Source organism: Fistularia commersonii, chromosome 1 (genome assembly GCF_037954325.1).
Source record: "Fistularia commersonii isolate RoL2024-O1a breed Wild chromosome 1, RoL_Fcom_v1.0, whole genome shotgun sequence".
NCBI lineage: Eukaryota > Metazoa > Chordata > Actinopteri > Syngnathiformes > Fistulariidae > Fistularia > Fistularia commersonii.
This window is the reverse complement of record NC_141284.1, coordinates 3,615,465-3,643,301: the sequence shown is the minus strand read 5'-3', so window position 1 is coordinate 3,643,301 and position 27,837 is coordinate 3,615,465. Positions and strand designations below refer to the sequence as shown.

The 27,837-nt window shown below is 44.3% G+C and overlaps 2 protein-coding genes and 1 long non-coding RNA gene across 4 annotated transcripts; 2 read left to right on the top strand and 1 right to left on the bottom strand.

The window, feature by feature from the left end:
* The first annotated feature begins 25 nt into the window (after positions 1-25).
* On the top strand, positions 26-3,181 carry psmg4 (proteasome (prosome, macropain) assembly chaperone 4). The gene is made up of 3 exons (XM_086144572.1): positions 26-427; positions 1,170-1,245; positions 2,853-3,181. The coding sequence occupies exons 1-3, from the start codon at positions 260-262 to the stop codon at positions 2,972-2,974; spliced, it is 366 nt and encodes a 121-aa protein (XP_086000698.1). The 5' UTR covers positions 26-259; the 3' UTR covers positions 2,975-3,181.
* On the bottom strand, positions 3,125-22,169 carry slc22a23b (solute carrier family 22 member 23b). The gene is made up of 10 exons (XM_086144550.1): positions 21,085-22,169; positions 18,141-18,244; positions 16,264-16,418; positions 10,397-10,583; positions 10,021-10,148; positions 8,569-8,671; positions 7,892-8,118; positions 7,264-7,296; positions 7,064-7,187; positions 3,125-6,366 (listed from the first exon to the last, which is right to left on the bottom strand). Exons 1-10 carry the CDS (start codon positions 21,514-21,516, stop codon positions 5,946-5,948), a joined length of 1,914 nt encoding a protein of 637 aa, XP_086000676.1. The 5' UTR covers positions 21,517-22,169; the 3' UTR covers positions 3,125-5,945.
* On the top strand, positions 6,508-9,277 carry LOC147237144 (uncharacterized). Of its 2 annotated transcripts, XR_015105997.1 has the most exons (4): positions 6,508-6,541; positions 7,035-7,339; positions 7,847-8,140; positions 8,604-9,277. It is a non-coding gene; the product is annotated as an uncharacterized LOC147237144 (long non-coding RNA). The 2 variants fall into 2 exon arrangements; XR_015105996.1 differs by having other exon boundaries at positions 7,035-8,140.
* Positions 22,170-27,837: the final 5,668 nt, after the last annotated feature.

Here is a 27,837-nt window from a genome sequence, read left to right as displayed (position 1 = left end):
TTTTTACATAAATGCACAATTGGGTGTAAAATACACAAAAATACACGTTAAGCGTCTTTGCGTACCTTGAAAAGTGCTATACAAATCGTATGTATTATCATTATTATTATTATTTATGCACGCCGGATGATCGAGCTAGCAGCTATCGGTTGCTCTGGTCTGCTACCTAGCTAGCCAACCCGGAAGTAGCCTCTGTTTCTGTTTACTGCTCGCGGCGGGGAGCTAAGCTAGCTGCTACTTCCACTGCTACACGAACGCCATGGCCGATACGCCGGCGCTCGGTGCTATATCCCTGCATAACTTCTCGGAGAAGATCCTGGAGCAGACGGTCCACTTCCACGTCATGAAGCTGAGCGGCGGCTTCTTCCTGTGGGTCGGTTCCAGCCCGGTTCTCGCCAATCTGGCGGTGTCGATGAGCAGCAAATACGTGAGTCAAGACCAGGTGTCGTTCAGAATTATCTGATTAGCTTTCCCTGACGGCTCCTCTGAGGCATTTAGAAACAAAAACGATAAATTAACAAGAATATTATTTTTAATAGTTTCTTGAACCAAAAGGAATACTAGCTGAATTTGGTGTTGCTTTTATTATTATTATTTTAATTATTGTCATTTATTATTATAACTCCTGTTATCATTTTTTATTATTGTTATCTACTTGAGTTTTTTATGTCTTCTGTTTGAAATTGACACAATGAGTGTTAATAATAATATTGTAGAGTAGGCACTATAGACTCCCTATGAAAAGTGCCCTTATAAAACTTTTGTTGTGTTTTGTTGTGATATAAATTGAGCTGAATGGAAGAATGGATTGCCTTTCCTATGGGTGCAGTAAACTGTCTTCATACTGATTTTTAAATATATTATTATTTTTCCCTCATGTCCTGGAAAATGATTTCAAGGGCTGTTAAATTCAAACAATATCCCACAAGATTTTAATAAGTATTATTCATCCATTCACTCATTTTGATATAAAATAAAATTAAAAACAAAAAAAAAGGCAGGAAGATTATGCTGTTTGGCGTAATGATCAAGTTCCAGCCATAGATCTAAGCCTGGGTTAATGTCCAAAATGTAGAGTACAACTGTACAGAAGAACACTTCTGGCAGCGGCTGAACGTTTCCTGGAAAATATTCCGAAAAACACGATCACGTGTTTTGTTTTCCTGCAGGACTCGATGCCGCTGTCGACGTTGCTGATGGGCGACCCGTCGGACACCAGCCCCAACTCTCTGGCGCAGAGATTAGGTAATGCCGTCCCACTACACGTCAGTCCATTGTTTACAATATATTTCTTGTTTCTATTCACTTAAACATGTTTACAAATCTTTTGTTTTTTGGTCTGGAAAAGTTCAAACATTATTACAATCATGGGGAATTCATTAATAACTTTAATGAACTTACATTACCAGCCGTATTTCCTGAGTGCATTGAATTAAAACAGGGGTCTCAGACTCGCAGTCCGTGGGTCGATTGTGGCCCTCGGAACAATATTTTGTGGCCCCCCTGTCTGAAATCAAATTTTTGTGTTAGTGCGGCCCACGCGTTCTTTCTCACATGCATCTATGGGTTTTATACAGTGAGTTCAAAAAAAAAAAGCAGGCATGGAAAAAATGAAAAAGTAACTTTGTAATGTATTTTTTGCTTCAAAATTTGAAAACAAATGTATCTTTCAATGAAAGAACATCTAGTGACATTGTTAAGACGATCTTTTCTGATTTCTACAAGAACCAGAAAAACAATAGCAAAAAAAAGATTGGCAAAATTGAAAAGATTGAATTAGTAACCAGAATAGCTACCCTTAGCCTTGTAAACCTTGTACCTCCTCTTAAACATGCCACCAATCCATTTTCTAATAAATTCAAGTGGCAAATTTTCCAACAGTGACAAGGTTTTTATCTTTTAACTCAACAATATTTTTAGGGTGTAATTTCATCAATTTGTTTTTAATATTAATTTTTAATATTAATTCGTCATGTACTTTTTAGAGGAATAGTTCATGACATATAAAGATTTTCCAAATTTACCTGTTGACCTCCTTTGCACTAAAACAAAGGAAAAAGTTGGACTTAGTGTTACTTCTAGGAAATTATTTTACTGGTCCGGCGCCCTTGATATCAAATTAGGCCGTATGGGGCCCCAGGACCAAAATGAGTTTGATACCCCTGAATTAAAAGGTTGCAAACAAACAGTTAAAGTGTAAACCGAAGCCATGGCGGCTGAAATGAGGTCGTATGAAAACCTAGTAATACAAATTTTGATCTGTTGATCTTCATTAAGTTTCCCTAAGCAACTCAATAAGGTAAAAATCAAGAAACATCGAAAGTCAGCCATGCTGTTGTTTTTCGTCGGGGGAAAAAATAACCAAAAAATGTATTATTTGTCTCGTTGATTGTGTGTGAGTGAGTGGTCGTGTGCTTCTCTGATGCTTGAATGAGAGGGTGAATGTTTACATGTCTATATGATTTATGAATGTTTATGTGGATGGTTGTATCTGTCTACAAATGAATGAATGAATGAGTAAATGGTTTTATGACTACATAGCGTGTGAATGAGTCAACGGACATCTGTCTCTACATCTAGGATGTTATAATCATTTCTGCACCTTTTTCGTTTCCCCATCGTCACAATTCAATGACGTGATTCTGAACCTTTTCTTACATTTTGTGAAATCCTGACAAAAACCAGGACCAGAAAGGCTCAAACACAAGGCACCTCTGAAAGTCCGCAATTGAGAAAAGAGAGAAACAAACGCGTTGAAAACAAACGATTGAGGATTTATCATAAAATTCGAGGTGGCCCACAGGAGACAAAAAATAACCAGCTTCCCCTCCTCGTCTGCTTCTTTACTGCAGCTAAGAAGACCAAAAAGCAGGTGTTTGTGAGTTACGGCCTCCCGGCGACGGACTCTTCCCTCCCCTTGCTGGTGGAGAACAGAATCAAACAGGAGCTGGAGCTTCACCCACACCACTTTTGATGCCCTGCAAAGAGAGGTTACAAAATTCAAGGATCAAAACAAAACACAACTCTGTTCCTCCATCCTCTCCTCCCTTCTGGCCTCCCAGAACCCTCACACACACACACACACACCCACACACATACATACATACACACACAGCACAACTGCTCACGTCCAGTGTTTCTTTTATTGACACAATAAATTAAGTGGTTTATTATCAAAAAACACGTAGTAGGCCTACGGCTCCCTTTTTTTTTTATTCTCGCTTTTTCCTTTCTTTTTTTTTGTACAAATGCATCATATTAAAAAAATAACACTTAGAAAAGAAAACAGCATTAGTTTTATTTTATTGTTTTTTTTTGTGTGTTTGCTTTTTGGTTGTTTTTTTTTTTTTTTTTTTTTTTTGTATTTTTTTAACCCCTAACTGTCGAAAAAATGTACAAACTAGCAAACGGATACGGGGTGGTTCGGGGGTGAAACACAGTGCATGCCGTGTGGTCAGTAAGAAGTAAGAAAACGAAAGAAAAGGGAAGATGTCGGGGTGTGGAATATTTGGATGAAAACAGTTTTTACGGTGTTTATTATGTGCTTATATACCATGGGGGAGGGGGCGGCCCGTACGCGGCCCTAAAGGTTTCTTAACTCGTATAAATATGCACGAATCACACGGAGTCTAAACGGACGGCGCCGTCCTAGTCTAATCGCCACAAACGTTTGGGGGGGGGTGGTGAAGTCTAAAACATTGTGCTTTTTTTTTTCTGGCTAGTGTTACGACGTTACCACGGTTACAGAGAACGAGGGCTGAGAGCCGGAGTGGATTATTCGCTAGTCGAGGAGGTATTTCAAGCAACAACAGCAACGTTTGAAAAAGATGAATAAATATAAGCATGGTGGGTTGGTTGGTTCGGGGGGGCAGGATACCGGAAATGTGACAAAGGTTTTTGTTTGAGCCCGACCGATACCAGAGGCGAAGCCGGTGTTTTAGAGGAAAAAGTCTTCCGAATAGTCCAAAAAAAAAAGAAAAAACTCGCCTAAGATTGATTACTGCTTTAGTTCTCACTTGTTATTTAGTCTGTAATTGACAGACTATGTTTAATGTCTAAAAGGTCAATTTCATCTGAGAATATTAAAAACTAAAACAAACAAAAAAAACGCAAAGTCCGACCGACGTCCGTTTTCAGAATCAGGTCGATGTAACGTCGAAAGGGGGCGGGGTTATTGCTTTAGAAGACGCCAGTTTAATGTCAGATGCCATCTCGTTGGCTATCGGACGAGAGTAGGACGGATGTTTTGTTTCCGTCAAACTCAAATTGAGTTCACGTTAAAATTCCGACGATCGGATTGAAAAAAGCGACAAAGTTTTAACAGCAAGAGACAGGAATTCCGCGTTTGGAAGACGTTGGATTTTGGTTCGTTAGCGAAGCAGGTTCAAGATAATGGCAACGACGCGACGTCAACGTCGGCCGCCGACGACATCAAACCGTCATTCGAATCGCGCCCGAAACGTCCGCCGACCGCGATTGGCGTCCAGATCCGAGATGTTTCGGCGCGTTTTTCAACACGCCCCTGGATTTCGATATCCCGATATCAGAAACTAAAATCTGCTCGCTGATGTTTAGGGGTCGGGCTCCGCCTTTCCTCAGGCGACATTGTGATTTCTCCGTTTGGGTAAAAAATGAAAACAGATCCAGAGGTGATCAAGCCGTGAAAAAACAAAAAACGCCAAGGTGCATCATTGGACATCGTGGCTCCGACGTCCGTTCAACTCCCGGGTTCCCTCGGTGATGACCCGCTGTCTCTTTCGCGCGACGCTCAGTTCCACAAAGCCCTCCGGTTGTTAGCAATGTTAGCGGGCCGCGGCATCAAGGGGGGGCAAAAGGGGAAGTGGTTCTGGAGGGTGGAGCTGACCCCTCATTGGCTCCCCTTTCCTGATGGCGTTTGGATTCTTCGGGTGTTTAACCTCAAATCCGACCTGAAAATCTGTCGGCTCAATGGTTTGAATTTTAATCGATCAATACCAATTCGTCTGTTTGGCAAAGCAAATTACAATTTTAAAAAATATTTATATATAATTGGACTAGAAAGTTCCAAAAAAAATGGTTTATCAGTTAATGGAAAATAGGATGAACTTTAAAAAGATATGGGTGGGTATTAAATCTGGATCAGTGATACTGCATCAGACTAAACTGAAAATTTTCCAGGCCCCGTTTTAACGAGGCTCCCTGGGGGACCCGAAGGGATCCTTTAAGAAATCCCTGTTGAAATAGCCATTTGTATTTGTGTGTCTGTTTGCCGGTCACACGGATTCACCCCGTCTTGATGCACGCAGGCCTCCCACATCCAGACAACCATCATACACCCACGCCGGCGGCAGGCAGGCCCGGGTCTCCTCCGACCTCATCTCTCGTAAAATAAAGTGCCACTTTCAGACTTCTACCTCCGGGGGACCACAGGAAAAATAACTGTAGAAATAATATGTCTTTTAAAAAAAGAACCCGAACATAAAAAACGTTGTGCCCTTTCATGCAAAGAGTCAGTAGTGGTTTAGCCAATCCCTGCGTCTCCAAACGTGTCGGCCGAAAACAAAGAAATCACAAACACTTGATTGTGTCTCTTGACATTTAGTGCAAAAAGGACTCGGAAAGAGTCGCGAGATGCAGTGAAATCCTCTCCCAGTGAGTTCGAGGCGACGGGCGGGAAGCCGGCGGAGTGCCGCACGTCACCGGCAGTGGTGGCGGCGTGACGGTCCGGTTCTTCAAATAGCCCCGTCTGTCGTACCACATTTCTTTTTGGCAACTCCTGAATGAATCATATTCACTACAAATGACACAACTTTGCTGCGGTCGCCGCCTCACGGTTCAGCAGGTTCATCCCGACAAAGTAGCTTTTCCTTTTAAAAATGTTCATTTTTTTTTTTTTCCCATCACAAGTTCAATGGCCCGTCGGCCACGTCAATTCTTGAGAGCGAGAAGGGAAACCGCGGCGACGCTCATACGCCGTTAGCGACGGTGCGGTTGCTGATCACCTCCCCGCCGGTCGCCAGGGAGTACGAGGCCGGCACCGCTGCCAGAGCGGTGGCCGCCGCCACCGTGGCTCCCCCGGTGGCGGAGAGGTGCAGCGGCGTGTCGTGGACGCGGGAGTAGTCCCTGTCGCTCTTGGCCAGGAGGAGGTGCTGCTCGCCCGGGTGGAGCAGGGTCTGGCGGGTGAAGGTCTCGCCGTCGGCAAGGCTCTCGGGCAGGGGTTGCCCCCGCGGCTCGGGCAACAGCAGCAGGCAGATGATGCACAGCAGGGTGCAGCAGGCGAAGATGACGTGGTGCAGGAAGTAGCCCTTCTGGTTGTGCAGCTCCATGATGGGCGCCGTGAGCATCCCGAAGCCGGCGCTGGCCAGGACCAGGCCCAGGCCTCCGCCCCTGGGAAGAGGGCGAAGCCAAGACGTGTCAATCGGAGGTAAAGTCTTGCTTTTGACTCGTGTTTCTAGATAACCAAGTCATTTGGGAAGAGGTTGGAGTTGACTGGAAATGTCCGACAGGAACCAAAGTGGGAATCGTGAAAAGGGAGAAGTTTGCCCAGGATGCCGTCTGACAGGTTCCTTTTTTTGGTTCAGATTTCTTAAAGCTGCTAAATGCTTCTCGCATCGACCCTTTGAGGTCGTAAATTTACCAATAGCTGTCGGCAACCTCTGACTGAGGAGTCGGAAAAAAGTTGGGAGTCTTTTGTGCCCAGAGGGTGTTGACAGATATTTATCACAAATTGAACACAGAAAACACAGATTTTGTGTGAAACTAAATGAAAGATTTCTCCAAATTTTTTAATCAGTTCCAGAAAATAATGTCACCTTTCCCCAAGTTCTTGGATCCTGGGAGATGGGAAAACATCAAAAAAGGTGACATTTATTTTCGGAAACACTTGACTCTTACTTAACATCTAACAAAGTCATTTATTTATAGAAAGACTCGTCCGATTAGAATGGTGTGTTCCTGCTTCCCTTCGTCGGAAAGCCGACTAGCCAAGAAAGATTTTACCAACTAGCATTTTCTCTTCAAAGCTAACCAGGTTTCTCTCTTTGCCCCAAAACAAGAAGGTACGCTACGTCGGCCGCAGCCTCACCTGATGACAGTCGGGGTGATTTCGGCGCAGAAGAAGATGCTTAGGATGCTGACGGCGTGGGAGGAGAACATGCCGATGATGGAGAACGCAACGGAGAACTTCCTGTTCAGCGTGTCCCGCAGGACTGGAGGAGCAGAGCGCCGTTAGACATGTGATCTGATGCGAAGCCTCAGGAGGAAGACGCCGACGGACCTACGTACCTGTGTCATGGCGCAGGCTGTACTTGCCGATGACTGGGGTCCGTCGGCGGAGCGCGGGAAAAAAAGAAAACACGGCGTAAGTGATTGGTGGAATTTCAGACGCTAACAGGCCGTGCGGACGGAGCAATGGGTGCGTGAAGACGATGGAAAGGATGAAGATCGGCGCTCGTTGGACGCTCCCGTCCGACGCCTTCTCTCCCGCCTCGCCTAGCTCGTTAGCTTTAGCTTTATTTAAGTCAAATTTAGAAAAGTCAAATTTACGTCTGCGTTTGAGGTGCAACTGGCGAGACAACCAAGTGTCCGATCCTAAGACGCTTTACTTTGGTGTACTTTTAATTCACCTACACTTCAAAAGTGTAAAGAAGTACGATATGTAAGTCAGTCTTGTGGAGTTACTGACAACGGTTAGCATCTCAACTAGCATGTTAGCACACCTGCCTTCTACTTTTTAATTCATAAATATTTATTATATTTTTAAAATTGTGATTGGTGCTGAGTTCTTTTTTTTTAAGTTGTCTCATATACCAGAGATTGGTCTTAAAATGGGAATTTTGTGATTTCTCTCTTAATCCCCTCCCCCCAGGGCGGCGGGGTCAAAGGTCATCTAGTCTCCCGCGCTCTCACTCACGGTTGAGTAAACCCAGCTGCAGCAGGGACGCCAGCGCCGTGATGATCATGAAGGTGAGCAGCCCTCCACGCCGGCCCATCAGACCCACCATGGGGCAGAGCGCCAGGCATGTTGCCACGGCGATGCCAGCCATGGTGTAGTAGTCGGCGTGGCAGAGGGCGGTGGGCTGGGCCTCGGGGTCCATCATGCTACGGGCGAAGCAGTGGTGAATCCCGTATCCTGTCAGCCTACATGGAGACACAAGAGGAGGTGAGACCGTTACTATTACTTGCGTTCCTTTATACTTAGTTACTCTTACAGGGAAGCGATTTGTAGCCAAATTTGCAAAGTAAAATACTTGCTGTAACCACCTGCCACCACTAGGGGGCGCTAAAGCACCAATCATGCATCGCCGCTTTTTCCAAAGATTAGATTAAATAAGAATCCGGCCTAACCTCTGGATGCTTCTAAGTCTGAAGACAAGGAATGAATTAATGAATCTGCACGAAAGATAGATAAAAGTGTCTTATAATCCTCTGGACTTTGCAAGACGCGCTCTGAAAACTGTATAAAATTAGCTGGAAAGTTGCAATGGTAATCGCCAACGTCAGTGGACTATTTTCTCAGAAAAAAAAAATCGCTTGAGGTCGTGCTCTGTTTTTTTTTTTTGTTTTTTTTACACCGCAACGTCGACTCACGAGTTGACACACAGCACCACGATGTTCTTCCACAGATTCCTAGTGCTCATCATCTTCACGATGCAGCTCCGCTGAGGCTTCTTGTGCAGCTCCTGCTCCAGCTCTGGACAGCAAAAAAAGAATAAATCACATCTCGAGAACCCCTTCCAATCGAGGGAGCGTGAATTCCAACCGGAGCCTCCTGAGACCCCCAGCTTTGGTTTGGAATGCATTTTTAATTTCCTCTGGATATTTCCGATTAGAGATGAATTCGAGGGATCACGTCTGAGAAAGTCTCTGTGTGAGGGTTTGATTTCAATAACCTTACGGGACTTTCTTCCACTTCTTTTTTCCTGAGCTGCTCTTGACGTACGACGCTAAATAACTCCTAATTTGGATTTTTGTTCTTTGAAGAGATTTTTTTTATTTTTCTTCTAACTCTGAAAGAGGAATTAAATCATATATTTCTCTAATTTATGTTTCGAAAAGAGGCGCAAAGCCCACCTGAAACTACTACAGGAGAAAGCCTCTCTGCTTGGAATTGTTCTGCTGTCCATGGAGGGTTTAAAAAAAAGCATTCGGTCATTTCTTTCTAATTTAGAAGATCTCTCTGTCTTCCCCAGTAGTTCAACCCTATTTCCATGTAATTCATAAAAATTCATGAAATATTTTCAAGATATTTTGTGATCATTTTAGCTATCATTTAGCTTTCTTTTCTCAACTCCCTCATTATTTTAAGTCCTTAAAGTCTACCGTACTGCTTGTCTTCTGGAAGTTTCAGTCCCATTAACTGATCGTGATCTCCTGGGGCTTGTTCTGGGATTACAACCCCTCCGTTCTCCATGTTCTCCTGCCTGGGGATTCTCGCCGGGTTCTGCAACTCCCTCTCACAGTCCGAAAACAACTGCTTCACCCAAGACTTTAGGCGTGATTGAGAGGGTGAACGCTTGGATGTTTCCGTATGCGGCTCCGTGATTGATAGCTGATGTCCAGATTAAGCCCCGCCCCTCCGCCAAATACCAGCTGGGATTAACCCCTCCCCCCGCCCACCTTGTATGCAGGATAAGCAGATAGATAATGAATTGATTTTCTATTTTTCCTCATCATGATGTAGATTGTCATGGTTTTTCTGCCACTAGGGGGCGCTGTTTCACCCTTTTCATGGCACTGGAAAAAAAAACAGTTTCCCTACAATAGGCGAGTGTTCATCTAATCCCCCCCCCTTTTTTTTAAGATCTAATTTTATTGCAGATTGCATCTCATTCCTGGAAATCCTCTCCCCTGTGAGCCCCCTGCTGGGGAATTGACTGAAATATAAGTAAACAAAGTCTCGAGGGGCGGGGGACTCATTTTTCGGGGGCGATTTTCGAGGCAGATGGAGCAAAATATAATCCCGCTGGATCAGCCTCTTTGAGGTCTCTGTCAGCGTCTGTCTAAGCCTGAACCCCCCGACCCGTAAACCCCAACCCCCACCTGACAGAACACCGCAGGGCTCGGATCTGGTGTCGACACGGTTCTTCCTGGCGATGCGTAGCATCATGGCTTTGGAGCGTCTGTAGTGCTGCGTGGCCAGCAGCCACCGCAGGGACTCGGGGAAGAACCTGCAGAGGAGGGGGGACGAGAGAAAAGAGGGGAGCGGCGGAGAGAGGGAATGGAGGGGGTGGTGAGGAGGACACAATGGGAGAAAAGAGTATTGTTTGTCAGAAGAATGTGCTCAGTGCCCTGTGTGTGTGTGTGTGTGTGTGGGTTGTACAAGTCGTCGCCTGGCTCAGCACAAGACCAGTGCACACACACACACACACACATCGTGCAAGTGGGTTTTCCCTCAAGGAGGGGGTGGTGGACTCACCAGGCGTAGGGCAGCATCAGGACGAAAGGGCTTATTATTACAATCTGCAGGACCTGCCAGTCATCTCGACCCGGCCAATGGCGGCACAGCGCCGCCACCCCGGGCATCAGCAGCTGCCCGCCCACCGTCAGGAGGCTGGCCACCATCGTCATGGAGAACCGCCAGCCGGGTAGACACAGCTCGACCCCTGGGGAGAGCGGAGGGGGTTAGCCGGGGCTGGAGCGTGCACGTGGGGGTGCATGGACTCGGGGTCGGGTTTTTCGCGGGAGGCCTTATAATGCATCATCGGGCCTCTCAAACTGGTGACTGCCGTATTTTCAGAGTAACTTCTTTAAAATATATTTTTTTTTCCTGCTGATCGTTTATTTTTCTTATTTATTCTACAGTGTGATTTGTAGATTTTAGATTTCTTCTGGATTTTTTTTTTCCTTTTTGCTAATTTTTCACAGAATTTCATTTCCTTTTTTGCTAAATTATTTCTGTTAAATCTCCACTTTTTTTTTTTTTTTTTAGCAGATTGTTGTTCAGTACCTTCAAACCATTTGATATATTTTTGCAAATTCGCATGTGTATTTTAGTTATTTACTTAGAAGTTTTTCTTTAGAAGTAATTTCTCGCTATTTTTTAGTTATTATTCTGGAGCACATTTTGCTGAACCAGCTTGTCGCTGTTCATTTATTAACATCACGTATATTCATCAGATGTTTTTTTTTCCCAATTTAAATCCCCTTAATTAATTGCTATAAACAAATGTTGCTGATAAATAATTCTCCACCTGCCGTTCTAAGTAAAATTCATTTTCTGGGAATTCGATATATCCAGAGTGCCAAAAACCCACAGTGTTCAGAGTAAATATCGATTTATATTTCCACTTTTACCAGTTGGCTCGGTCCGAACCCCCCCCCCCCTCACCCCCGCCTCCCTCCGACGTGGTACAGTCCAGATGGCCCGGTCCATATGGCAATTTTCTTTAATTTTTTTTTTTTGAAGGTGACTATTGTGGGTGTGTGAGCAGGAGGAGGAGGAGGAGGAGGAGGAGGAGGGGTCGGACTCCTCACGTCTTATTGTGAGATGGAGGGAGGAGGAGGAGGAGGTGGAGAAACGGGTGGAATGCAAATGACTTCTTCCCGCTGAAGGACAAGAGAAAGTCCCTCCATTCATTGAAAGGGAGAGAAGGAGGAGGAGGGGAAGGAGGGGTGGAGGAGGACAAAGGGAAAAGAGAGTGAAGGTTATGAGACTGAGAAGGAGGAAAAGGGGAGATGGAGAGAGAGAGCGAGAACACGTGGTTTTTCAGGAAATAGGATGAATCAACAAAATAAGAGCATTAGAATTTCAGATTAAAAATTATAAATCATAATCGTTATATCAGGGTTATTGATTCTACATTTTTGGGTAATTGCTTGCTAAGTCTTTGGATCGTTTGTCTAAAATATATAATCATAGTATTATATATATACATATTATGATTATGTGTTTATAATTGTTGAATCATGAATACATTAAGAATGAATGAATATATATTACATTTTACATAATAATACATGTGTATATGTATATACATATATATATATATATATATATATATATAAAATTGGTATTTACATACACATGAAATATATATTTTGTTTTGCTAATTTGATTATTATATATGTTGGTAAATCCTGGCTTCAGGTCTATTCTGTATAAATGGATTTTTCTATATTTATGGATTTTTTTATTGTTATGGATTACTCCATATTTATGGATTATTCTATATTTATCGATTACTCCATATTTATGGATTATTCTATATTTCTTGAAAATTCTGTCCCGATTTCCTGATTTATCGATCGTTGATTATGTTCGGGGCAGATTCTTACTTCACCCTTATTTTTTTTTCTTTGTTATTTTTTAGATATCGAGGTGTTTTTAATGCTATGTAAATACTTTCAGAGGCACTTCCTGTGAGTTTTGTCTTCCTCTGGTGACTTTTAGATTCTCCTGTAGTTTTAGTCGTTGCCCTGGAAACTGTCACCGATGCCATTTGTTACCGGGGAAACCGAGCAGCCTCCCGCTCCCCCGACTCTGTATCCGGTTCCATTCCAAATGCAGCGTGAAGTTTTTTGAGCCGCGGGCTAAAAGCCGCTTCCAGCAGGCCGCTCTTTCCAGCCCACAGCAAACGCAGGGCCGCGTCGCCACGGGAACCCGTCCGCCGCCGTCAATACTCATAGATCTAGTGGGCGGGGAGCGTGCACGTGCGCACGGATTGCAAAAAAATCAACTGTACCTTGGCAAAAGACCTGCATAAGCAGAGAGCAGCCTCAAAACAAATGGAGGGGGGGAGGCATACCACACACACACACACACACACACACACACACACACACACACACACACACACACACACACACACTGGCAGGGACCTTTTGTTCCAGCTGAGTAGGAGAATGGTTCTTCTTGTGCTGATTATCTCACCCCCTCCCCTCTTCGCCTCCCCCCATCATGCCCACTCTTTCGTCTTGTTTATCAGAGATTCTCTCTCTCTCTCTCTCTTTCTCTCTCTCTTTTTCTCTCTCTCTTTTTCTCTCTCTCTCGCCCCCCCATCCGTCGTTTTCACCATCATAGTCTCCGTGTGTGAAAGCCAACAGTCGCCTCAAAACTACAACAAACAAAAGGAAACAAAAGACGATGCAGCACAAAGCGGCTCCGGGTGACGGACCCCCACCCCGACACACACACACACACACACACACACACATACACACTCGCATGCACCGCAACACTTTCAGAAAGTCAAGAGAAACCCTTTGCCTCTTCCCCCTTTCATTTATTTATCTTGATTTTTTTACAACCCGTTAAAAAAGAAAAATCATTTGTGTTAGTTGCCATGGCGACCCCAAACTTCCCCAAATGTCTTTCCATGTTCACCTTCCCACCCCCACCCCCCCACACACCGCGAGTGACGTGCGCGCCAGTTTTTGCTTTCAGTGAGACTGCAGAGAAGCAGAAATAATAATAAATGAATACACAAATGGATAATAACAATAACACGCCTTGTAGATGTTATTAAGTGATTATAACAAGACAGAAGGCGACCGCGTGAAAATAACTCTTAATAATATCATCTTGCCTTCACAAGATAATGACAATTTGAGGACTTGACTTTTTTTTCCCCATTACTGCTATCGTTGGAATTAAGTGATTTAAAGGTCAAATCAGTGACGCTGCCTAATTAATGTAACAAAGGTGTAATAATCTTTCCCTTCATTATAGCGTGCTGTTAACCTGACCGTAAATCAGCGATTGAAATGCCACGCCAGTTAATATGAATGAATTAAGGAATATATTATTATCATTATTATTATTTGTAGTATTAGTAGTAGTAATAGTAGTAGTAGTGGTAGTACTCATCGTTGTACTCATAGAATATAAGAGATCAGAAAGGTGCTGCTTCCCCTGTGGAAAGGATGACTTGTGACCCAAAACCGGCATAAATAAGTTCCAGACAGATTTATATGTATTTATATCTCTATAGAGATATAAATATAAATAACCTTTAATTCCGCAGACTGGAATCATTGTAAATAAATAGACGACTATTAGTCGGAAGGGTTATTTCTATATTTTCCTCCAGGATATTCAATGATGGAAAAGGAGGGGGCGGGATCTTAACGGATTATCATGCTAATTCTTTCTCACCGAAAGAGTGTGTATTTTGAAAATAATAATAATAATAATAATAATTAAGGGCCTCATTTTCATTTTAATTCCGTTCTAAACTTAAATCGAAGGTGGAAATAATCCCTGGACAGGAAGGTATGTGGGGGGGGGGCAAGGTCGGTCAGCGAGCTTGCTTCCTGCCCTCTGAGTCAGCAGAACACACACACACACACACACACACACACACACACACACCTCTGCCGTTATCTGCAGGACAAAGGGAGGAAGGAGGACGTCATCCTGTCACCCTGCCCGGGTTCTACCATCAAAAGGACCGGGACGGCGTCCTGTAACGCTTCCCCGCCGTGCCCTCGGGTGTCGTGCAAGTACTGCGATACCCGTGACGTCGTTTCTGCAGCGTCGGTTTGCAAAGCGGAATCGTAACGTAGCACGGCGGAGTTCTACCAAACTCAAATACTGTACTGCGATTCAGTACTGTGAAGTAATAGCATGTAATGCTCAAGGCCGTGTCAAACTCAAGGCCTGCGGCCCAAATCCGGCCCGTGGTGGGATTATCTTTGGCCCGCAGGATAATATTTAATTACTATTTTAACTGGCCCGCTCATCTGTTACAAGCACTATTAATACTATTAATTAAAAATTAATAAGTATTTTTTCTACGTGTCTACATCAACACTTGTATTTCTCTCTGAACCCGTGCTTCTCAATTATTTTCTGTTTGGCCCCCCCCAAATAGGAAGAAGAAAACATTTCATGCTGCAAAAGTAAATAGTATCATATGTCTATAAAACGTTGCCCAACATTGTGTCCTTATTAGTACTAAAGAAAAAGAAAGAATTATAGATGTAATTTTATTCGCATTGCTTTTTAGTCTGTAACATAAAAGATTTACATTGCATCAATTTGCATGAAATTTAATAAAATTGAAGACATGTTTTGATCAACTGAACCATTTGATGCTGAAAAATAAGATTGAATTAATTCAATCAATGATAATAAATTCAAATTGAAATTAACTCTATAACAATATAACAATATATAACATTAAGAGAATAAGAACAACTTTATTAATCCCGAAGGAAATTGCTTATATATTAACAATATATAAAACGCTTTGAATTTATCATCTTTTTTTTTTTTTTTTTTTTTTCATAGCCTGAATTCTCACAAATTTCAAGCTAATTTCTCAATTCTTATTTTATTCATAAAGTTATTTCTTTTTCATTTTTATATCATTTTCATCTCACGGAAAAATACATTGGGAAGGATTCATTTCTTCACGTTCAGATTTACCGCTGCCGATTCTGCATATGACAATTTTTAAGCCAGTATTAAGTGTAGTAATTACCAGTATTTTTAATTGAAATTTTTTATTTGGGAAAAAAATACAGCTGAAAACGGGCCAAAATGTAGACATTTCAATTTAAATCCAGGTTGAGACTTTAATCCAATTGATACTTTTATTTTGAAATTGAGAATTTAAGGGGGCTGCGTCCACAGGAGGCTATCTATCTCGCCTGACATCTTTGACCCCCCAGGTCCATCACCCGCCTCCCTCCCGTTAGGATAAACCCCCGCCCTCCACGCGTTTGACTTATTTATTTCATCAATCGGACCCTTTAAGACGTTCTCACGGGCCACAATTGAGCAACGTGGCGGGCCACATTTGGCCCGCGGGCCTTGAGTTTGACACAAGTGCCCTCCAGGCTTGACCGCCTGGCGTTCTGCCTCTTCGTCATTGTTTCCCCCCGCGGCCGAGAATCCGGGGAGGGGGTTCGGGGCGCCCCGTTCTGTTTGTTTGTTTTCAGAAAGAGGCTCAAAGCAGGGAGGGGGGGAGGATTTACAGAAGAGTGGAGGAACGGGTTAGGGGGTTTAAAAAAAAAAAAAAAAACATCCCACCATCCCAACCCCCTCCATTCGCATAATTTATGACTAATCTCCACCACAGGCAGCGAGGAACAGGGGAGGGAGGTTCTGCCCGGAGATGAAGCCGCTGTGACGCCAGATAAGGGTTGCAACCGATGAGAACTTCGCAAGTTCCGCACGAAAACCAGGACCACGTCGCCAACTAGTGGCCGGGGAGTCTAACTGCGCTTAAATGTGAGCAGAGGCAAAGAAATAAGCATCGCGGCGTCGCCCCGAGGATGATTCTTTCACTCTCTAACTGCAGGTGTTTGTGAACCGCATCGCAGACGTGAAGCACTCACTGAGCACGTAGAGGGACAGCGCGAGGCCCGCCAAGCAGAAACCCTCGAAGAAGCGCAGGGTGCTGAACATGGTGACGTCGACGGAGAAGGCCACGCTCAAACCGAACGCCAGCATCAGGAGCACGGACAGGATCAGCACCGGGTGCCGGCCAAACCTGGGAGGCGGAGAGAAGAAGGTAAGGCCAACGCAGCAGCCGGGTTTAAAAGAAAAACAACAAAAAAACAAAAGAGCATACGGTCATTGTTGCTTCCTGGTTCCACGGAGGGGGGGAAAGGTCAGTAGGTCAGTGGGTTAGTAGGTCAGGTCAGAGACGATACCCTGCATTTCTTTACATTGTTCCCATGGCGACAGGTCCAAAACCCAATGTGCAAGGACTTGTGTAAGTGTTTTCCCACGAAGGACCTTAAGTGGCTAAACCGGCAGTTCAGTCCTTGCTCTTCGGGACTTCTAGCTTTTTTTGGTTCGATAAAAACACCCAGAGCAGGAGTTCCGATAATGAGTTGCTCTTTCCATAGTGGATAACGCAAGGTCGTCGGCGTACAGGTGAACATCCCGGCGTGTGGCGCCGTTAGCCTCAGATGTTTAGGACACCCAGCACCGCGGTGGGCGGCGTCTGCCATCAGCTGACGTCAACCGTTAGCCAGCGGCGCCAATACCCACCTCTGATGAACTAAGCTGAGGAGTTTGATTTATTCTTAGCGCAAAGTAGCTTTTTCGCATCTCAAACTGTCATCTTGACAGTTTGGGGTTTCGAACATCCGCTCCTTGTTGGACAGCGTTTGTTTTGCGAGGCTAACCTGACCGGCTTGCAGAATAAACCTGACAAACTAGATCCGCATAGCTGTCACCGCTCTCATTAGCAATCTAGCTAGCGCGGACGACGCTAAACGACGACATTCATTTTGCTCTCAGCGAGTGCACGTCGGGGGTCTTCCGTGACCGGATACTGCAGTATTTCATAAAGAGGCTTATGTGTTTGCATACGGGTCCTTAAGTGCATATTAGAGGCGGTACGTTTGGCACGCTCTGCATGAGTGGCGATATCCTGCGGGATAAGCTGAGAAAGATAAGCCTCGTCTGGCTTATCCGACTCCCCATGGACGTCTGACACTCAAAAAACTCAGAGGAGGGGAGGATCGTTTTACTGCCAGGTCCAAATTTTGAACTTAAGAAGGTCCCTCTCGCCCCTCGGCTCCTCGCTGAATAATCACGGCGGCGGATTTTAAAGCCCAGCAGGTTTCTCATAAACCAACGCCTTCTGAAAGCCCAGAGCGGTCGGAAAGTGAGGCATCGCCGGTGGACACCTTCTTTTTTTTTTTCTCGTGACGGTCAGGTGAGGTGATGCTATGCAACGAGAAGAACGTTGCGTGAGCGTCGTTCCACTCGACCGAACACAGTCTGGTTCAGCCGACCGTGAAAAGCCGGCGAGGAGGGCCAGCTGGCGCCGGAATGTGGAACGTTACATAGGATGGGGGCTGATGGACCGACAGTGACGCATTTTTATGGATCCCACTGCTTTTCCTGGAAAGGCCGGCTCTGTGGACCGTTCCACTGAAATGACCGGGGGTGGGGGGTGGTGCGGGGGGTCCCCTGTTCATTACTGCCAGGAAATGTCCCGGTTTAACCCAGAACATAAACCCATTCGTATCACTAACCTAGTAGACTTGTTTGTCCCGGATACAAAGCTGACTGACTACTTTCAACCAGCTGTTTTTGGTGCCAAAGTCTGACTTTGGTACCTTAACTTGTATGCCTAAAAAATCTCAAGCACAGATTTGAACATCCGGCTCACGGCGGAGTCAAAGAGTCGACACAAGTCGTCGTCTTTTTTCGTTGTTGTTGTCGTAATAAAGCCGAAACGGCGATGGCTGCGTACCAGTCGGCCATGACGCCCATCACCAGGTAGCCAAATATGGAGCCCACCAGCAGGGAGAATTTGGCGATATGCACCTTCCAGGCCGATTCGCACACCAGGTTCCACTGCGACAAAAGACAGAGGGAACAACATTAGTCAGCGTCTCAGAAGGACAAAGAAAAAAAGAAGAGAACACACACCCGCTGCGAGATGAAAGGGAATTAAACATCAGCATCGGAGACAAAAAGAAAAGAAGTCCGATGTTTTTTTTTTGGTTGTGTTTTTTTTTTTTTTTTTGAACGCGTCCTGCGAGTTTGATAATTCATGAGGCCTCGACGAGCCTCCGAACGCTGCTGAAATATTCAGACGTGCATCCAGGGGAAGGGGAGGGAAGGGAAGGGGGAGGTTTGAGACGACGAGCAGACAAACAAAAGAGCGGGAGCCGCCTCCGAAACGGCTAACATGTGGACGGGCTTCCGCTCGGGACAGCGAACGCACCGCCGCGGCCCTTTCGCGGCATTTGAAAACACCATCGCCGCTTAACAATGATTTGCCCGATGACGCCACCCCCACCCTCTGCTAGCCCCCCCTTTCCCCTTCTTACTGTGCCGAGGAGAGAGAGAGAGCGAGAGGGGGATTATCGGTTATGAAATGGCTGAAGGAGAAAGGTTCGGTCCGGGTTTGAGTGATGTTTTCGCTAAATCCTCCCGTGACAGACGTTTATCGCCAACGCGTTTAGCGGTTAGCATCCAGACAGGGGCCGACATCCTGCTGATGTAGTCTTTCTTTCTTTGTTTCGTGAGGAAAAAAAAAAAAAGGAGGAAAACATTTGTGATTTCTGGTTGACTCCCCCCGTTGTCTCAAGGCATTAAAAAAAAAAAAAAAAAGAAAAAACATGTTCATATATTGTTATAAATCAAATCTCGTCTGTAATTACTTTTCCGAGAAATAACCGGAAAGTTGCCCGAGAGCTGGCTTAGAAATGAGAAAAAAAAAATTAAGCAAGAAATTAAAAGATAATGGGCGTCATATTGCTTGAAAAGTAACAGGACGTTGAATTATTTTGATTATGGATTCGGTAAAATTGATAAAGAAAGTCACTGAGACTGAATTATAACTTAACCGAAATACAACGGATTAAAGAATTAAGTTAAATATACATTTAAGTATATATGTATATATTTATATACTGCATTATTGATCAGCTCTGGATCCCCCGATGACAAAACCAGCAGCCCTGTTATGTCTTTTTGCGCTTTATTTATTTATTCTCCTCGCCTTCTTACGCGCTGATAAAACAAAGATTAGCCAGTGAAAGACAGCTGGGGGGGAAAAAATCTAATTACATTCAATAACAGACAGAATCATTCACGAAGCAGCACCAGAAGACTTTTTTTTTTCTAAAAAGCTATTTCAAGAACTCATCCAAATCTTTTTTTTTTTTTTTTTTTTTTTTTTGAGGTCAAATAATCCTCCCGATCGGATATGTCCGACTGAGACGCTGCTTTATCAGCAATTCTGTCTGAAATCGACATTAATAGGATTTTGTGGGGGGCAAAAAAACAAAAATGATTACGTAATGGGGAACGGACTGCTTCCCCGAACAAATTGCTTTACGAGCAAAATCCACGGACGAGAAACGCCTTAGGACGCGAACCAAACTTCGAACCGTGAGGTACGCGAGTCTTGTCGAAGCGTCTTTTGAATAAACGCGCCGTCGAAACTCCTCATGGGTTCTGTTTTTGAGTTTGTTTGTAAAGGCGTGAAGGAGGCGTTCTTATTTGAATACAAAGCAGTCGTCAGCATAGAAACGAACTTTTATAGGCTTCCCTGACTTTAAAACAATATCAAAACTTTTATTTTTTTTTTTTGTTTTCCACTACTTCTAACAGGGAACTTGTTTTGGTTCATGAACATTTTGTAACAGGAAAGATAATTGGGAAATTAAATTCCCAAACTACGGCACTGCTGTAATTAAACTTGCTCTCACTTTTTAAAATCAGCATAAATTTTTCTTTTTTTTTTCTTTTTTTCGCATTTTAGATTTTTTTGCCGGTAATTTCATGGTAGATAGTTTTTATCTCCTTGGCATTCGGGTGAATGCAAGATTTATTTTAAGGGAATTTTTTCAGTAAGACCAGTAATCTGTCATTTTGTTGATTTAGATTTTTGCTTTTTTTTTGTTTCCTTTTGTTTTTGTGATTTATGTTGATTTTGTTGATTTAGAGAGAATTCCCCCGCCATTATGCTACTATTAGTCTATTCTATTTTTAGTTTTTGTCACTAATTTTCAGTCTTTTAAATATAATTTAACCCCAATATCAATCCATAGTGTCAACAACTTCTGATCATTTTTTTTTTCATATCAGCCCTCTTTTGGTCAACATTTCCACTTTGGTCAAATGTTTTTAAATGAAATACTTCCTCCAAGCTTTGCCCGTCGACCCCGGTCTGACCCGGCGCTTCAAAAACAGAACGGAGCCTCTGAGGAACGTCTTTTTGGAAACCTTTTGTGGAAACCTGATTCAAATTATTGATTGGTCGATATACCGCCGCCGGACGGCCGCGCCGGTATCGCGACAGCGAATCGCACATTCTCACAGATCGACCGACGATCAATATATCTGATCGGCCCCTTCGGGGTCACCGAGGGCGTCCGGCCGGGAACTCGAATCAAACCTTCAAAATAAAATCTTTTATTTTGAAGGGCGCCGATGAGGAGCGGCCTCCTGTGCCCGAGAGGTTGTGTGCGATGACGAAAACAACAGTTGATGACATATTCACACACACACACACACACACACACACACACACATGTATTGAGGTCAGTGGGTGAGCTGTCAGTCAGCTGTGTGACTGACAGGGATGAAGATGAAGATGATGATGGTGAACGCAGCACCCCCCCCCCCCCCCCCTCCATCCCTCCGTTCCCCGAAATAAAAACCGCCAGTACGGTTCCCGTTACCTTGGTAACCACATTCTGACTAAGTCCCGTCTGCAGCTCCAGCCTCCACTCCCTGCAGGCGCACAGCGCGCTGCCGTTGCCGCCGTCCCCTCCGGCGGTGCCCGACATCAGCGGCGGCGGCGGCGGCGGCGGCGGCGGCTGGGGTCCCGGTACCGCCGCCGCCGTCCAGTTGCTTCCGTTCCCCGCGGGTTGCACGCAAGTACCGACGGGCTGCGCCAGGAGAAAGTAATCCGAGAACTGGCTGAAGCCGATGAGCAGGGCGGGGATCCACGTCAGGACCACCAGCTGCCGCTGGTGCCGCCCGAAGCCGCCGAGCGACGGCAGCACCGAGCCGTCGATGCGCGGTAGAAGCCGCGGCGGCGGCGGCGGCTCCAGCGGCGCGAAGCCGTTCTCCGGCGTGGGGTCCCGGGCGTCCGGCCGGCCGGCCGCCATCACGGCCGGGGCCACGAATGTGAGCAGGCTGCGCGACGTGGATCACCCCCACACAAACTCACACACTCACACACACACACACACACACACACACACACACACACAAAGGAGGCTCCGGTAGATCCAGCAAAAGTCGTGGGAAAAAAAAGAGGAGTCACAGTCACGGAGCCGTCATGCCGGTCGTGGGGTGTCCGTGGAGAGGCTCCCGTGGCCCCCGGTCGCCGGCTTTGTCTTCCATGAGCCCCACGCTGCGGGATCCGTCCATGCGGGGTGGCGGGGTGGGGATAGAATCCGACCCGTGGGTGTGTGTGTGTGTGCGTGGGGGGATGGGAGCGGGGTCACCGGATGCCGCTCCGCACATCCACAGGTCTCACACCTGCCCACGCGGTGACCTCCCGGCGGGGAGGTGCGTGCGGGACTCCTCGCTCACCGCACCTCCCGCATGGAGGAGGGGGGGAGTGAGGGAGGCGTGGGGGTGGGCGGGCAGGAGGGGAGGGGGGAGGGCGTGGGGTGAGATCACGGACACGCACCGGAACGCGCCGCTCGGTTGCTTCGCCGTCTCCTCAATGAGAACGAGGTGGCGTGGAGGGGTTGCGTGGGGGGAGTGCGGGGAGAGGCGTGAAGAAGAGGGAGCGCAAAACCACGCCTCCTCCACGGTCGCGCTATGCGCCGCGATTGGAGCCGCGTGGAAAGGGCGATGCAGCAGCATCTGCAGCCCACTGTGACCCCCTTTGTGCACCATCCCCGGAGAGAGAAATACGAATTATATATAATCGATCGCTTATCGATCGCATTATCGGTTGCATCTCGCGAGCTTTGCGTCGTGCGCCGCGAGATTCTCGCCCCCACCCTCCTTTTCGCGCGTCACGGCGAGAGTTCGGAGTCAGTTGGAGACAAAAGAGGGATGTTCGGGTGTGTGTGTGTGTGTGTGTGTGGGTGGGTGGGTGGGTGGGTGGTGGAGGCTTTTGGCCACTAGGGGGCGCCACAACCCACGCGTCCTTTCCTTGCGTTAAACAGAAGGAGAATCCACGCATGGAGCGGCTCCTTCGGGCTGTGACAGGTGCTGTAGTGTGTGTGTGTGTGTGTGTGTGTGTGTGTGTGTGTGTGTGTGTGTGTGTGCGTGCGTGCGTTGGGGCGGATATGAATGCGGTGGGCGTGGATGCAGCTGGTCTTAGAGCAATGTGTGTGTGTGTGTGTGTGTGTGTGTGTGTGTGTGTGTGTGTGTGTGTGTGTGTGTGTGTGTGTGTGTGTGTGTGTGTGACCTTGACATTCATAAGGGGGACGTGGAAGAATCCAATTGTAACGAGTAACTTGCACAGTGGGACTTTAAATCCGATTAAAGTCCGTGTAACCTTTTAAAGGTCACACACACCAAACATCCCATCTGTCTTCTTCACCTTTTTAGCTTTAAAATAACAATAATAATATTATCATGATATGTTAGTTATTATTATAAACCGTAAGATGAAACAAAATGAGTCCATTTAAAAATGAGAAATAAATGGGGCTAAAATATGTATTTAATTTTAGCTTGATAAGAGGAGAGCTAGGGGTGTCAATAATAATTATAATGATAATAATAATTATCACAATCAACTGTGTTACATTGAAAAGTGTGTCTCCAAAACCAATCAAAAAATAATAGATATTGGGGGGAAAAGATGCATCATTGCTGAGAAGTAACCAGTGGGAAAATGTAGAGAAAAAGAGTCCCAGATAATAATAATAATCATTATACTAACAATTATTATGATCTAACAAGGTAAATGAATGAGAAATCCATAAATAGGAAAAAAGAGAGACGCATTTCTTTCAAGTATTCTTTTTTTTTTTTTTTTTTAGAATAACAGAAATAAGTCCTGAAAATCAGATAAATTTACTTTTCAAATCCTGACGGGCAGAGGAGGAGAGGCGACCTCTACCTCTAGTGGTAGCAGACGGTACTGCAACACAAAACAGCAAAGAGTTACTTTGTGTGTGTGTGTGTGTGTGTGTGTGTGTGTGTGTGTGTGTGTGTGTGTGTGTGTGTGTGTGTGTGTGTGTGTGTGTGCGTGTGCGTGTGTATGATCCTCATTTACATTCAGGGGCCTGGATTCCCTGTATTTTTTTAAAGTAATTAGTCGATATAAATAGTTGTTGATAATATAGTTGATCATCATAATAATGATAATATATAATAATAATATTAATTAATAATACAATCAAAAAATTAAAATCTATAAAATCTTGAGGGGAAAAAATGAGGATTTGTTTTGATGTAGACAAGAAACTTCAGCTAACCTTAACTTTTTGATTCTTTTTGGCCCGTTAATAATATTAATATTATATTAATAACTATAACATAATAGCGACAAAACATAGTGACAATAATAATAAAGATAAAAGTAATAAAATCAAAAACATATGTAAATTATTTCCTTTTTAATTTTTTTTCTTAGTATAATATTAATAATAATAATGATAAAAATAATGATTTAAAAATTGTTAAAAAAACATATAAAATCCTGAGGCCAAAAAATATGACTTAAAAAAAGTTTTATTATTATAATATAATAGAGACACAAATTATAGTGAAATTAATGATAATAAAATCAAATTCACATTTAAATTATTTATTTTTTATAGTTTTATCTAAGTATGATAATGATAACAATAATGATATAAAAATATGAAAAAAATGTATTCAATTCTGAGGCCATATGGCCAAAATATGACTTTAAAAAAATGTTTTTTTTCTCAGTAGACAAGAAACGTCAGTTAACCTTTTTAGTTTTTGATTCACAACATCTTTGTGGCCCGTGTGTGTGTGTGGTGTGTGTGTGTGTGTGTGTGTGTGTGTGTGTGTGTGTGTGTGTGTGTGTGTGTGTGTGTGTGTGTGTGTGCGTGAATGCACACCTATGTTTTTTTGTATCTGTCATTTAGAGTCATTCAAACCCCTGGTTATCCTGAGTATTAAAATGTTGATAATGGTTATAACAATAATGATTATATTAATAGTTATAATATAACAGTAACACAAATTATAGTGACAATGATGACAATAATAATAATAATAATATCAAAAACATATTTAAATTATTTACATTTTTCAGTTTTATCGTAGTATAATAATAATAATGATAACAATAATGGTATAAAAAAATGCAAAAAATATATAAAATCCCAAGGCCAAAAAATATGACTTTAAAAAATGTTTTTTCTCAGTTAACAAGAAACTTCAGTTAACCTTTTCAGTTTTTGATTCATGGCATCTTTGTGGCCCGTATGTGTGTGTGCGTGCGTGACTGAGTGAGTGAGTGAGTGAGTGTGTGTTCCCCCATTAACCTGATAAGCAAACAGTGCAGTGACTGATGGCTGACAGTGCAACACAGAAGTGACAATGTGCGCTCAGCCCTCGCTCATCTCTCACCTCCTCAGTCACCCCACCCCGGCCCACGCCGCCCAGCGCCAACCGCCTGCTCCACCCGTCCCCTCCCACCCCCTGCGGCTCCTGAGAGCTCGACTAAGCTTTAAAATGGAGGGGGAAGCAGGAGGAGCGAGGCGGTCATCTGTTCGTCTGCCAGCCACACCCATATTTTAGCACATACCAGAGCTGACTCAGGCAAATGAACCTCAGACCCCAGAACACACACATACAAATTAACGCACACATGCACAAACTTGCACATGAAAGTGTGCACGTTTGCATGCACGCGCACATATATGACGAAGCAAACACGTGCGTGCATGTTCCAATGCACGCACAAACGGAGGCCTGTACACACATGCGTGGAATGGATACGTGCACGAACATACATGCACGTATGCATGCATACACACCCTAACGCACGGATGCATGTGCACACACTTGAACAAATATGCACATACTGTACATACACTTGCACCTCACACACACTCATAATATGCACACATGGACAAAAATACACATGCATGCACGCACAACCATACACAAACACACGCAGGTACATTTGCAAAAGGATGCACATGCACACACACACCCACACACCCACACACACACACAGGTAAAAAGGACACACCTGGTAGGCGTGTGCTGAATGGGAATCCAACTGTTTTTGTTGTTTGGCCGCCAAAATGAGGGATTAATTTCTCGCACCGAGGCAAAGTGACAGACACATGCACCTACCTGTGCCATTTGATGCGTTTCCTATTTTTAAAATCTAAATTCTGATCATTTTTGTCTTTATTATTTACACATTTCTTGTTGGTATCTCACGTGATTTTCCTCCCGGATGCTGGTGTTTGGCCAATTTCTTACACACTGTCTAGCAGAGAAATCCCAGGTTCTTTCTGGCTCCCGACTTAAATATTTTGTGACTTTGGATAATTTTTTTTGTTGTTGTTGTATTTTTGCTCACCACTGTCTGATTATTTGGCTAATTTATTTAGTCTTCTTGCTGTCATTCATAGGAATTAAAAAAAAAAATTATTTCGTCCTTTACTTTATCTCATCTAATTTTTTGCAAATGCTCAAGTGAATTAAATTGCAAATCTAGTCACAACAAAAAGCATGGGAATTTGCAAAATGAAATAAACTTTAACAATAATATCAGAAAATTACCCTTAAAATTCTCTCCCTTTTTTTTTTTTTAACAATTCAGACATGAACACGTCTCTTCTTTAAAAACTTTAATTACACTCTGGATATCATCTCATGCCCCCCCCCACCCAGTGGAATGGATCGATCCGCAACCATCCCGTTTTACCAAAATTAATCTGCAAAATGAAATAAATTGTAATTTAATAATAAAGAAAATTACCCCTAAAATTGTTTACATATCTCCAGTTTTTTTAAACACTTCAGACATGAACATGCCACTTGTTAAAAAACTTTATTTACTTCCTGGAAATTATCTCATGCCCCCCCCCCCCCCCCCCCATCTCATAGAATGGATCGATCCGCAGCCATCCTGTTTTACCAAAATTAATCTGCAGCGTCCCTCAGACACGAGTGAAAGACTCCTGTGTTCATCCAGGTGGAGCCTCTTTCTTTGTCTCCGCCTGGCTGTTGACCCAGATTGGTTCGGGTGTCATGTGACTACTCGCCAATCCCCCCCACAACACACACACACACACACACACACACACACACACACCAGCACAGCGGCCTTCTGCCCTGTGAGGCGTATCCATGTCACGGCTGCACAGGTAGACTCCTACCGATTTGCATTTCATCTCGCAGCGAAGCAAATAGCCGAGAACAAATTTGGGATTAAACCCGGGATTAAAGAAACTGGTTAAATAAAAAAAAATGAGAAAGAAAGTTGGTGAGGAAGTGTCAAGCTAATGCGTTTATCGTCTCTCTCTTTCATTTCTCCCTCTCTCTTGCACACAAAAAACACACACACACAAAAACACAAACACACACACACACACACACACACACACACACACACACACACACACACTCAGTGCATTTATCTTTGTTTCCCGCATACTCCAAACTTTCTTTTCATTTATTATCTTTTGATAGCCTTAGCAAATATTGAAGCATTAGCATACACCTCCTCCCTTCTTATCATTGTGTGTGTGTGTGTGTGTCTGTGTGTGTGTGTGTGTGTCTCTCATGTTCGGTGGTTGCTACGTAACCCAGTGTGTGAAACACCATCCCGTGAGTCATTGTAATCCGGCAGTTCAAGCGAGCGACGTCCAAACCCTCACCGCAAAGATCGAACGATTGTCGTCTTCAGCTATCAATCCCTGCTGACATTAAAATCGCCAAATACTCTCTCCTGAAAAAAAAAAGACAAGAATAAATAAGAGGAATGGAAGTAGAAAAATAGGATTAAAAAAAAACAACAAACAACAGATAGGGGGAAGTGATTTGAAGGAGTGCAGAAGAAGCAAAAAAAAAAAAAAAGGTTGTTTTATTGAGGGATTTAAAAGAACCCTGTGTACCGTTCAGGAACCTGGATGTTCTCTGAGTGAAATTAAAAACGTTGTTTGCCAGGTGGCGGAAGAAGAGGAGGAGGAGGAGGAGGAGTGGTAGATCTGTTGGCGGCGAGCCTTTCTTCAGGCGAACCAATGCACACGGCGGCCTTGTAATTCAATCTGGGGGGGTGAAGTCGAGTTTTATGAAAGCGTCTCGCAGTCACGTGACCGGCTTTAGCCCTCCGGCTTCTTGAGCCCCCCGATAAGCTCTCTGAGGTGCTTCCCGGACGCTTCTTTATTGAGTTTTTCTGTGAGTTGTTTTAACAAACCCCTCCTGAAACGTCATTTGGTGCAGAAACCAGAGCTTCCGTTCCTCAAAACTGTTCACACTGCGATCCACTTGCTGCTAAAGTCTGAACGCCCAGGTTTTCA

Coding starts and splice junctions, on each gene's coding strand:
- psmg4 (XM_086144572.1), top strand. CDS start 260: ATGGCCGATACGCCGGCGCTCGGTGCTATATCCCTGCATAACTTCTCG. Junction 428..1,169: donor TGTCGATGAGCAGCAAATAC/GTGAGTCAAGAC, acceptor GTTTTCCTGCAG/GACTCGATGCCGCTGTCGAC. Junction 1,246..2,852: donor CTCTCTGGCGCAGAGATTAG/GTAATGCCGTCC, acceptor TCTTTACTGCAG/CTAAGAAGACCAAAAAGCAG.
- slc22a23b (XM_086144550.1), bottom strand. CDS start 21,516: ATGGCGGCCGGCCGGCCGGACGCCCGGGACCCCACGCCGGAGAACGGC. Junction 10,149..10,396: donor CTGATGCTGCCCTACGCCTG/GTGAGTCCACCA, acceptor CCTCCTCTGCAG/GTTCTTCCCCGAGTCCCTGC. Junction 7,297..7,891: donor GCAGCTGGGTTTACTCAACC/GTGAGTGAGAGC, acceptor GACGGACCCCAG/TCATCGGCAAGTACAGCCTG.